Source organism: Martes martes (genome assembly GCF_963455335.1).
Source record: "Martes martes genome assembly, chromosome: 4".
NCBI classification, from domain to species: domain Eukaryota; kingdom Metazoa; phylum Chordata; class Mammalia; order Carnivora; family Mustelidae; genus Martes; species Martes martes.
In genome coordinates, this window is record NC_137891.1 from 6,874,979 (window position 1) to 6,887,801 (window position 12,823).

A 12,823-nucleotide genomic window follows, 5' to 3' on the forward strand; every position below is an offset into this window, starting at 1 on the left:
TACAATACTATTATCATTTATTATTTTTAAAATTGCTAAACGCATCCTGTTTTTCGTAATTATTCTCAATTTCCATTTATCTAGTTAAGGTAGCTTAACACAAGTGGCTGATTACACGGCCAGGCCACAGGGGTCATCTGACACAATCTCTTGTCGCCTGGCCCACAGTCCTGGGGAAGCAAGATGAGGTAGCCGCTGCGTTTTCTCCAAAGAGGAGAAGAGCCTATAGTCTCATCTACTAGAGCACGGTTCTTCATAAAGCACTGACTGTTCGAGACAGACAGCCCCTGAGTCCTGAATTCTGCATCTGCTCCTTCTTTATCTGCCCCGCAACTTTAGGCGAGACACTTAACTTCTCACTTGCACAACAGATCATAACAGCTCACTGAGTGGCTATGAGAAGAACATGACAGAACATACATGAAAATGCCTTGTGGAGAGTAGCTTCTCATTAAATATTACATCGTCTGGAAAGTTCATTCTTATACTGAGATAAGAATTATTTTACTCTGCGACTTTCAGGAGCTACACAGAATTAGTCTTATCTCTTTGTAACCTGTAACTGCCCTTTGAACACCAGAAACAGGGATAACTAAGGCAAGATGTTTTTTCAAATGCCAACTCTCACACTGCTTCCCATCGGATGGTTACAGTAATGACTTGGAAAAGATCAATGGTAACCTTCATTAGGAAAAGTTATCGGATCTCTAATCCAGTAAAGATTTACTAAGTGCATATAATGTGCCGGAAACTATGCTACAGGCGAGAGAGTGCTTTTCCCCTAAAAGTTTATAATCTGCTGAGAAACAGATGTATACTAATGACTGCACTATACAGCTATATGCCAACAGTGAAGAGAGAGAGAGCGAGCGCGCACAAGCATGGGGAGCAGAACAGCGAGAGGGAGAAGCAGGCTCCCTGCTGAGCAGGGAGCCCAACCTGGGACTTGATGCTAAGGCCTCTGGGATCCTGACCTGAGCCAATAGACTCAACAGACTGAGCCACCCAGGTATCCCTTAAAACTCAGTCTTGAGAACACTCACTCATTCAGCAAACACTTAGTAAAGACCTTCTATGTGCCAGACGGCATGCTACGTGATGGGAGTACAAACAAAGGTAAATGGCAAGCGAGGGATCCATAACCTCAAGGAGTTTAGAAACTACTTTATATTCATTCCAGTTCAATGGTATGATTATTTTAAAGATCAACTCCAACTTTCCCACTTGCCACATGAATGAAGAACTATTTGGGGGGTTATAGGATCTCAAGCTTTCTAAGTTGGATAATGTTTAGGATACCCACCTCTTCTAAAGTCCTACAAAAAACAAACACATTTTTAAATTTTCTTTTTTTAGGTCTGGGCGTTTTCTCCTTCCTATGCTCCAAAGCTAAGAATGTTGTGTGAATAATCTTCAGGATTTCAAATAGTTAGGACCAATGGCCAATGTCTGGGAATATACCAGACTCCACAAAGCTGTATTTAGAAGGGCTAGACGTAAAAAATTAAATTCGAGTTGGGTCAGGAAACGAGATGGGGTCAAAAAAGCACACCTGAGAGGCAGAGCTACTAGGGCGAGCCGCGGAGGTGAAGTACTGTGTCTGCTCCTCACACCAGCTCCCAACATCCTTGGCTGTGTACAGTGTTCAGCTAGTGAAGTTTTCAGTATATAACAGTGTAGAAGGCTTGCAAAATGCGAGGCAAAATGGGGAAAATCCTTGTTCTTGGCTATTAACTTCCATAAGTATTTCCAGGAGTAACAGATACAAATCAAGAGGGAAAGGTATAGCACATAATCCAAACTCTTCATGATAGTAATCCAACCTGGGGAAGAGGCCATACTCATGACAGTACAGCTTACCCTTGAACAATGCAGGGTTAGGAGCCCTGACTCCCATGCAGGTGAAAATCTATGTATAACATTTGACTGCCAAAAACCTAAGTACTAATAGATAGCCTACTGCTGACCAGAAGCCTTCCCAATAACATAAATAATTGGTTAACACATGTCCTGTACGTTGTATGTATGAAATACTGTATTCTAATAATATTATAAAACTAACTCAGAGAAAATATTAAGAAAATCATAAGGAAAACAAAATACGTCTCTGGTACTGTACCATACTGTACCGTTATTTTCAGAAAAATCCACATACGAGTGGACCCAGGCAGTTGGAACCCATGTTGTTCAAGAGTCAGCCATCTTTTGTGTATGTGTCCTATTCCAGCACCTAGAGTACATTCGGAAAGCAGTCGCGTATGCAAGAGCTGCTGTGTGAACATGACAGAAGTGCTGATGCCGCACTCCAGGTAAGTTCAGATGAAGGCAGAAACACAGCCGTCGGTTAACGGAAGAAGAGGCCGCCACCCTGGAACTGTGGCCACAGCCACAGTTAGTGCCTGGAGGAGCACCAGGTGAGTGTGGGACCCGAACAGTGAAAGCTCCCTTTCTCCCCGAAGCTCTTGAACCCCGTCTGCTCCTGGAAGGACACACGGATTCTTCCGCATGGCCACTGTCGCATCGTCCATGGTAGTCAGTGGGATATGGCCACTGTCGCATCGTCCATGGTAGTCAGTGGGAAGGGCAGTAAATTAACCCAACCGAATACTTTTCAAATCAATTGTTTTAACGCCCTTTCTCCCCTGGACCTGAATCTTTCCAGAAATGTTTATTTGTGTTCATCTAATTTCATTCTGGATTCACTAGAATGTACACGAATGTCCTGTTCACACGGTGGGAATTCAATCCATCTGAGTGGAAAGGTGAATTAATGTATGGGGACAAGGGAACAACTCTTTCTGAAATGTGACTGTAAAGCCCGACAAGCAGCTTGCCTGACTCAGCCCATACTGACCATACTGACGGCTCCGGGGGGCTGAGGATCCAGGCTTTCCACACCCTCAGTCTGACGGTCTGGCGGTCTGGCGACACCATCTAGCCACACCTACATTAATCCAGACCTAAGAGAAAGCCCAGGTGGAAAACAACGAACACCGAACAGCACTTTCTCCCCTTTGCAGTCTCTGCTATTCTCGGGAGACGCCGCATCTGTGGAAGAGCTTGAGGCATGATTATTATTGTCAGTTTGGTCAGAATATTATGACACAGGAATGTGTCAAACTGTGAGAAAAATAAGGAGAAGAGATAGAGGTCACATCCTTTCCCAACTGAATAGCAAAATGGTGAAAGTGTTATGGGGTTTATTTGTTAAATTCACTGAGTTCCCAGGATCCATTCTCTGCCGCTCATAGATACAAGCCAAACATCCTTGCCTCTCCAGAAGTCCCAGTGTAGGTGGGAGAGAGACGTGTGACTCCAGCAGTAATGCTCAATACGGCAGCTCCTACCTCCCCTGACTTTCCCTAAGGAGAGCTGACCTGGGTTTACAAGGACAAACAGGAAGCATGAGATTCCAAGCAGAGAGAGCAGCACCAACCAAGGTCTGGAAGCCCAAGAGGACACAGCACACTGAGGGAAAGACACAAAGTTCAGTACATCCAGGACAAAGACTTTGATCTTTCCAGTGGCTGCTAAAGCAGCCGAAGATGTCCCAGAGAATGAACGCAGCCTTCCAGACACCACGCAGGGAGCCACCGAGCACCCAGCAAGAGCTCTCCCTGACATGAAACATGAAAACCCATCAGTTCTTGTACTTCAGCCCCATCACCCGTCACTGCTTCTCTTTGACAACAGTTCATGTACTGCTTCTTTAAGACTTTCCATCACTAACATGAAGCATCCATCCACCACTTATTTTCTTTATTTATGTTAAACTCAGAAGTCACAGGAAGAATCCCAGGGGGCTTGTATTCTCGTTGAAGAACGCCTCTGTCCTTCCCCTCTACTCAGTTTCCATGGATATATTTTCTTTCTCTTATGTTCAGTAAGTCTATGAACCGTATCAAAGAATTATCGAATGGTAATGGAAACACATACTGATTTGCATTAATATTAAAAATTGGGAACTTTTGTTTTCTTCACTGAAAAAAAAATTCAACTAAGAATCCATATTCAACAGCAGCACTTAAGAGGAAACACTTCAGGGTAAAAACAACTTGGTATATGTAGGTGATTCTTTCTTAAATGACTGAATTACTCAGAGGCAACCTGTAGTGGAACATGAACGAATATTACATTAAAACCCGTAAGAGCTTGAAGACGCCTCTCCTTGATCCTGGGCTCGAACCTCCCTACCACCCAAATCCATCTTCCCTATCACAGACATAAGCTACATGACAAAGGAGGCTATTTCTTTCCCATTTCTTATACTGCTAGTATCACATCTCATTTGGCACTCAGTAAACGTCTGCTGAACTAAGGCAGCGTTTTCGAGGACTACAGCAAGTGAGGACGGGCACTTGGTTACAGCAGCCAATGCTGCGTGGGGCCAGCTCGATCAGATCTGCACAGCTGCTGCATGACCCCTTCACTTACATAATCTCCATACGTCTCTTGTGTTGGGGGCGGTGGCGGAGGTCGGTACCCAGTTGGGGGAACTCCTCTTGCTCTGGGAGTGAGAAGTCCTCTTCCCCGACTCACTGGCCCTCGGGTGGAAAGGACTCCCCTGGAAGCTGGCGTCCCTCGTGGTACACCAACTCCAACTGGCCGGGCTGTGACTCCTCCCCTTCCCCTGCAAGCAAGAGGGGCAAGTTAGCAATAGTCATCATTTCTCTACCAGTCCATGGTTCACATGCATTTATACCTCAGGAAAATCAACATTCCATATTACTGTAAAAAGAAACAAGGAAATCAAATGCAAAGTGAAAACTAGAGCAAACAAGAAACAACTACATACCGAAAGGAAGTTAAGTCATTTAAGGCTTATCTAGCGGTCATGAATATTGTAACATCAAAGAAACCCCAAGACTCAGTTTCTGGCTAAGACACAGAGTAGGAAGCGAGGACATGTGGGAAGGCTGCATCATCTACTGAGGACTTCCCTGTGATGCCAGGCCAGGGTCACATCCCACCTGCATGCCTACATCATGAAGTGGGCTATATTCTACTTGTCTACAGACAAGGAAACTGAGGCTAGAAAGATCGTCAAACTATACATCAGAATTCGATGAAAGAGAAAGTTAAATGTAACTTCGCAAATAATGTATTGGACATACAGTAATTTAAAATGCCATTCTTAAGTTAAATAAACACAGATATTTTCTGAAGTAGAATTCAACATATTTATGTATGTCTAACATAAAATACGAGATTCCAAGTCCGAGAGGACAGAAGAAACAAGCTATATCAAGAATAGCTCAACATAAGCAAAACTTGAGAAAACATTCAAACTCTGATGAAATAAATCAAAGAAGAAATATCCCATGCTTAATGATTATTACAGTCAATACTATTCAGTTGCCAATCCATCCCATCTTGACCTATATTATATACTTAATATAATCCCAGTAAATTCCCGAGAACTACTTTGTAGACTGACAAACACATTCTGGAGAATATATAGAAAGAGAAAAAACCCAGAACAGACATCACAATACCAAAGAAGAAAATTTTGGACAATCACAGTATCTGATTTCAAGACTTATTATAAAGTTGTAATAATCAAGGTAGTAAGTATTGATGGAAAAATAGATACAAAGAACAGCGGGACTAAAGAGACAGACCTGAAATTGATGCACAGAAATATAGTCAAGTGACTACTGACAAAGTTGCAGACAATTCAATGAAAAAGTCTTTTAAACAAATAGTACTCAAGCAAATGGACATCCATATGCTACCAAAAAGAAAAAAAAAGCGAGAGAAAGAAAGAGTGAGAGAGAGAGAAAGAAAAGAACATAGAGACATCTTTCATAAAAATTAACTCAAAAGTTTTTGAGTTAAGTGTTTGACTTTAAGTCAAAATGGACTTTAGACCTCACATAAAATATAAAACTTATAGAAGAAAATTCAGAAGAAATCAAGAAATCAGTGTGATTTCTTGGGTTTGATGATGAGTTTTTAGAAACAGTATGAAAAACAATCTATGAAATAAAAATTAGTAAGCTGAACTTTCTTAAAATTAAAGACTTCTCCTCTGAGAAGGACACTGTTAAGAGATGAAGAGACAAGTCACAGAAAAGGAGAGAATGTCTACAAAACATGTATCTGATAAAAAACATGGTGTCCAAAATATACAAAGAAATTTTGAAACTCAACAATAAGAAAATCCAATTAAAAAATGGGCAAAAGAAGACAGCTCACTGAAGAAGTTATACAGATGGCAAATAACCAAAGGAAAAAAAAATGTTCTATATCATTTGTCATTAGGAAATTGCAAATTAAAACAAACCTATTACATCTAAAATCAAAAGAAACTGAATATACCAACTGATGTTGAGGATGTGAAGGACTAGTGCTCTCATTCATTGCCAGTGGGCATGCAAGAGTACAGTCACTCAGGAGGACAGTTTGGCATGTCCTTATGAAGTTAACACGGTATTATCATACAACCCAGCACCTGTATCCTTAGGTATTTACCCACCTGATTTGAAAACTTGCTTCCACACAAAAACCTGCACATTAATGTTTACTGAAGCTTTACGCATAGTGGCTAAAACAACCAAGATGCCCTTTAAGGGGGGGATGGATAAGCAAACTGGGGTGCACACATACAAAGGAATATTATTTGGTCATGAAGAAAAATGAGCTCACAAACCAGGAAAAGCTACAGATGAACCTAAAATGTATGTTTCTAACTAAATGAAGCCAAGGCTACGTATTGTATGACTCCAATGATAGGAAACACTGGAAAAGAAAAAACTAGTGATGAGTTAAAAAAAATAAACAAACAAGAACCAGTGGTTGCCACAGGTTAAGGGGAGGAGGGAAGGTTGAACAGGTGAAGCCGTAGGGACACTTTAGGGGGCTGAAACTATTCTGCAGGATGCTGAAATGCTGAATACACAAAACATCTGTCAACACCCACAGAACTTTATAGCATGAAGAGTGAACTTTAACATATGCAAACTATATATATATATAAATATGCATATACATATGCATATACATATACATATATATGTATATATATAAATTAAGGGCTTCTAAGATGGAATGCTAAATGTGACAAAATATTTTAACTACATTAAAAACATACAAAACACCTTTATGAAGTTGAGAAGTAAAATAAATTTAGAAATGAGTGAAGCTTGTAAGACTAAAGGCAAAAGAAAATGCATGTAAGCACTGCTCTAGGTGACAGGCTTATTTCCCATGAGGAGGGATGCAGGTACACATAATGATTCTGATATACTCTGTACATACACTAGACTCAAGCAATTAAATGGACGGTGGATAATGGAAGCTATACTTCTCGTGCGGGAGTGAAGGTTACAGGTCAGCAAGTGGAAGAGGCTAGAATGAACACTATGGTAATGGACTGGAATCGGAGACATCAGTATCAACTCTTGATTCATTTACTGTGGGTACAAGTAGTCACACACAGAAACATACACAGATGTGTATACATACATGGGGTAGTAGAATACATATGTTTCCTCGCTCTGTCAGCTGATGGGGCCGGGAAGCAAGGACCTACCAGCAGCAAGAAACAGAACCAGCACCCAGATCTTGGTTTCTCACACCATTCTCCAATAAAAGGAACCGGGGCTCCTTGGAGAAATGGCCGATTCCAGGACTAGAGCAGGAAGTATGCAAGATGATGCTGGAGCAACTTGTAAGACAGAAGGCAAGGACATACTCAAAAAATAAATAAATGTATGTTAAGTGCGTACATATTATAACCAATAAAAAAATTATGAGGGTATAGGAGAAGATTAGAGAAGCCAACTGAAAGAACACCCACAGGCCAAAGCTAAGACAATGTGAGTAAAACGAATAAAGCAGTATTGGATTTCAACCCAATGTATAAAACATAAATATCCGTAAGTCCACACTAATATAAACAAATGATTGAAATAACAAACTGGAGAGAAGAAGAAAATCTTGCAATAATTTATGTAGGTATTCTACCCTTCATCGGGGAGAAAAGTAACTTTAAGTGGGGAAACCCAACAACTATGACCTTAGCCCAGCTACCAAGGCAACATCAGCAGCACAAAGTCATGTGGACAGTAGACACCACTGATAGGATGTGATGAAAATGATACTTCATCTCCGTGGTTTTTGTTCCCTAAACCCGTAACCCCAGGCTTATCTTGAGAAAAACATTAGACCCATCCAAGATGAGGGACATCTTCAAAGAACCTGACCAGTACTTCTCAAAACTTCAAAGCCATTGAAAAGGTGCAAAATCTTAAGACTTTCACCCTTAGGTTACTTGTATTATTCCTTTTGTAAGTATTATATAAACTAGGTCTGGTTTTGTTCATCCTAGGCCATACAAATTGGCACAGTAAAAGTGGTGGTCAAGAGAAAGGACACGGGAGTCAGACCTGAATTCAATTATAGATTATGTTTACTGTCTTAAGTTCTGCCTTCCAGTTAATATTCAAACAAATCAAATCTGAATTTTCCAAGCCAGTTACTCCACTGTGAACTGGGTTACGCAACCCATTTCTTAGTGATAGTGTGCAGAAAAACGACACAGGACACAGAAAGTACCTACCACATCTCCTACTCAATCAAGATCAACAATTTATGTACATTTCAATCACTCTGAATTACAATGACGGACACTATAAATTCTTGTCCTACTCGCATTTTTATCTCCAGGATATATCTAGAAACAACTTCAATATGATTAGAGAACAGAGTAGTTTCTAATTACAGTAGATCTAATTCCTATGTGATATTTCAGTTAATCTGTGTTTATCCAAACTAAGGCTCCTGCTTCCTTATCTAATACCCCATCCCTGCCATCCAAGGTACCATATGGACCACAAAATATTCAACATGGTTTCTCAGTCTATAAATGTAAGTGTTCCATTAAATTGACAGACATATATTTATATATTCAAAAGGCTCACAATTCTTCCCCAGCATCATCAACACTGTTTGGTTACGTGCCCTCTGGTTATATGGAATCACACTAAACCACCTGTTACAGAATTTCAGACAAGTCATTTGATATATGTAGCTCTGGATACTTATCTAGGAAAGACCCTTTGAAGATTCATTTTTATGTGTTTGCAATTCCATGAGAACTGCGTGAAGCAGCCCAGTTGCTTCAAAGGATACTCTGGTGAGACGAAGACGTGCAGGAAGTAGCGGCTAACATCAAGATCCTACGCAGAGTGTCCCCCGCATGGAACAAATGAAGTTCAGGGTAAAGTTTAACAAGTGGACTGATAACATGGGGATAAGAAGAGGAAAAAAGTGTCTGTGAAATGAGATAATAACCAGTGGGAATGTATTATTTTTTTTACTTGAAAAATTGATTGAAATTGATAAAATTAGGTTGCCACACTGTTCAGAACGAGGCTAATGAGAAAGAAGGAAGATCACACCTCTGAACAGAAAGCTTTGTAAGCCGAGGAATCGGTGTGATGGTTGCGGTTCTTTTCTGGTTGCGTTCTTCAGCAGTGAGACCCTGGTTCCTGGTTTGAAACTCAGATGTGGAAATAATCTAGAAAAGTCTGTGAACAGGTACTTTCATTGGAACAATGCTTTGAATGACTAATCAGGAACTAATTATTTATAGACTGGCAGGTGTTTTAGCATGTGATGAAAGAGTACATGCTTTCAGTTCCAGCATTCCCATCCTCAAATGTGCTCTGTTCCTTAGTTGCTGAGCCTTGGTTTTCTACCTGTAAAATGGCCTCAATAATACCTAGCTCTTGCAGACAGTCACGAGAGCTATACACAGGCGGTATAAAGTGCCTAACCTGACACAGTCACTTAGTAAGTGGTAATTATTACGCAGTCTTCCACTCGGAATCTGTCCTGACACCTTCCTTGGGCTACTTACCGGAGGACAAGGGGAGAACAAAAGAAGGTGTCAATCACATCAGTTAGCAACAGCACCTTTATGTACACTCTACCCTTTTTACAGCAGTAATGCAGTCTGGGAGAGAAAGAGTATAAACATATACTATTACACTGTTTGAACTTTGTCTATAAATTTTATGAGGAGGAAAAAGTACTGGGTAAAACAATGACTTTGGTGGCAGAAGCCCTGAGTGCTCAAGTCAGCCCCAGCATTATTGACTGGGCAGGACCCACAGCTGATCACAGTTTGGGCGCCTGAGGGAGCCGAGGGCAGGGTCTTAGCTTGGCACCACCAGTATCACAGCGGGAAGCTAACCTTCCCAGGGCGCTGCCTGAGGCCCATGCCCTGGTGCACTAACTACCCAAGGGGCAATTTATTTCTCCCACAGACCCTCTAACAAACTCATGGACTTGTCTTCATCTCTGCAGTTTTCTGAGAGGGAAACTTAATTATTCTGAGACTTTCCCTTCTTGCCAGAGGTTGGCAAGTGAATGAGAGGCTAGATAAGAGCAAACAGGGAACACAGCCTAAGGTTATAATCCCCCAGAACATGCAAAAGAAATTGTCAAAGCCAGTGATGACCGAAGCTTCCAGACCCTCTGGCAGCCCTTCCTCTTAGCACCTTTAAAGATGATCTGAAATGTGGCTCTACGGCAGCACGTCCACACTTCTTGTGTGTCCTCATCACCCACTGAGGACCTGTGTCGGGAGCCAGGAGGGCTGGAGTTTATTTCCAACAAACTCTTGCTGCTCCTGGTTTGGACCCAGAACACACAGACCTGTTCTTCATTCTGGGATCCATCCCATTTCCAACACAATTAAAAAAAAAAAATTCATGAGCAACTGTTTCATTATCCTACATTGTACAGAGTACAAGATAAATCTAAGGCAATTTGTTTCTTCCTCAAGAAGTTGCCAACTAGTTATTAGTAAAATTACTGACAATATAAGACACTATGAGAAACACAACCTCTTATAAAGTGCAGGAAATACATTTATCTTCTCTTTCCCACCAGTGATGTATCCCCCTGAACACAGAGAGCTCATCACTTACTTTGAAGCCTGTCACTGTCTTCCAATTCTGTAAGCATGCTTGTACCTTTCTTCTTTATTTAAAAATAAAAATTGCAGAAGTCTTTATCATTTCTAACTAACAGCCCTATTTCTGCCTTTGCAACTTTGAGGACAAGTCTTCTTCCTCTCTGGTAACAGTGAATTAATAGTAAAGGAGATTAAGAGAGATGCGTACTTTGCCCAAGGTCCTCCATAAGAATTCAAATTGCGATGTGGGATCACTTTGTGTAATCGGAAAAGGAATCATGGAACAGTTGGGTTTGAATAAATTAAGCCCAGGGACATGATAAAAATTAAGCAGCGTTTGGGGATTAGCATGTGCTCAGTGTTCTAGCTCCATTTTACAGCTGAGGAAACCAGGGCTTAGCTTGGGGAGAAACCCGAGGAGGCCCTACAGCTCCAAAGAGCCAGGGGACTGATTTTCCCAGAGTCACACCCACATTCCAAGCACAGTCCCCATCTTTTCTGCTTTCCAGTCTCTGCTCCTCTGCTTGGGATGACTTCCCTCTGGCACTCTCCTGCCTTATACCCATGTCCCCCACTCAAAGTTATTTGTACCCAATGGGGCACCTGGGTGGCTCAGTCAATTAAGCATCTGCCTTTGGCTCAAGTCATGATCGGGGGATCTTGGGATTGAGCCCCACACTCCCTCTCCCTCCCCACTCCTGTGCTCTCTTTCAAATGAATACAATATTTTAAATAATTATTTGCCCCCTCATTTCTATTTCCATTCCACTTGTTTTTATATCTCCCGTCCCCTTTTTACACTATTCTGCCATAATTACTTGTTTCTCTGACTTCTACTTCTGAAACTCCCTGAAGTCAAAATGACAACTTAGCCATCTCTGTAACTTCAATACTGTCACAGAAAGAGCTCGAAGAAACACTGTGACATTAAATGACCTAACAGCAGGAATAGACTGACTGATTTTCAAAGAGGAAGACATATGTTAAAGCTTCTGAACAACCAGGGTGTGGTGGGAGGAGAGTCCCACTGCACACGAACACTCTGCGGTTCCATCTGCCTCCAACTGTCTCAGCTTATCAGTAGATCTTGTTTAACACTGTTGTAGGGGAAAGTCAGGCAGCAAATTGGGTGTCAAAAACCTTCCTCCGGTTGGCACTGACGCCTACAGGGGGGCTGAGAACATTTACCTGACTGTATGCTGCACCTGACACACGTGTGGTCAACCTCACTGTGACCAGGAGAACCGCGCTTTGCTGCCACTCTTACCTGCCTGCCCCTGGCTGGCTTCAGAATTACAAGCTCTTGCACCAAGTTCTCACAGTCCTTATAACACTATTTGCCATGGATTTTGCCTTCCCAAAGCCTATTAAAATGATTTTAAAAGAAACCACAATTGTCATATGATCTCTCTGTTATGAGGAACTTGAGAGGTAGGGTGGGGGGTTGTGGGGGATAGGGAGGGAAAAAATGAAACAAGATGGGACTGGGGAGGGAGACAAACCATAAGAGACTCTTAATCTCAGGAAACAAACTGAGGGTTGCTTGGGGGTGGGGGGGAGGGATAGGGTGGCTGGGTTATGGACATTGGGGAGGGTATGTGCTATGGTGACTGTTGTGAATTGTGAAAGACTGATGATTCACAGACCTGTACCCATGAAGCAAATAATATATTATATGTTAATAAAATAAATAAATAAACAAACAAAAGAAAAAAAAAATAAAAGAAACCACAAGTTTTTCATTTTCTCCTTTTATTTCCCCTTAATCCACTCCAGTATGGCCACTCAGTAATACGCCCCCAGGGACTGTTGGAACGGAAAGCAAGTGGATACTGAGGAAGGAGGAAGCAGCTCAGTAGGAGAAATCCATGAACACTATGGCAAGAAAAGAAGAGA

General features: G+C 41.6%; 1 protein-coding gene across 2 annotated transcripts in view; it reads right to left on the bottom strand.

The window, feature by feature from the left end:
• The window catches only part of KHDRBS3 (KH RNA binding domain containing, signal transduction associated 3), a 186,711-nt gene that overhangs the window by 65,135 nt on the left and 108,753 nt on the right, over positions 1-12,823 (bottom strand). For both annotated transcript variants that reach the window (XR_013966627.1, XM_080799908.1), the window contains exon 6: positions 4,435-4,630. Coding sequence is in view for 1 of the 2 variants with exons in the window: in XM_080799908.1 (XP_080656034.1) it covers positions 4,435-4,630 (196 nt within the window). In the remaining variant the exon portion in view is untranslated. The remainder of the gene's footprint in view (positions 1-4,434; positions 4,631-12,823) is intronic.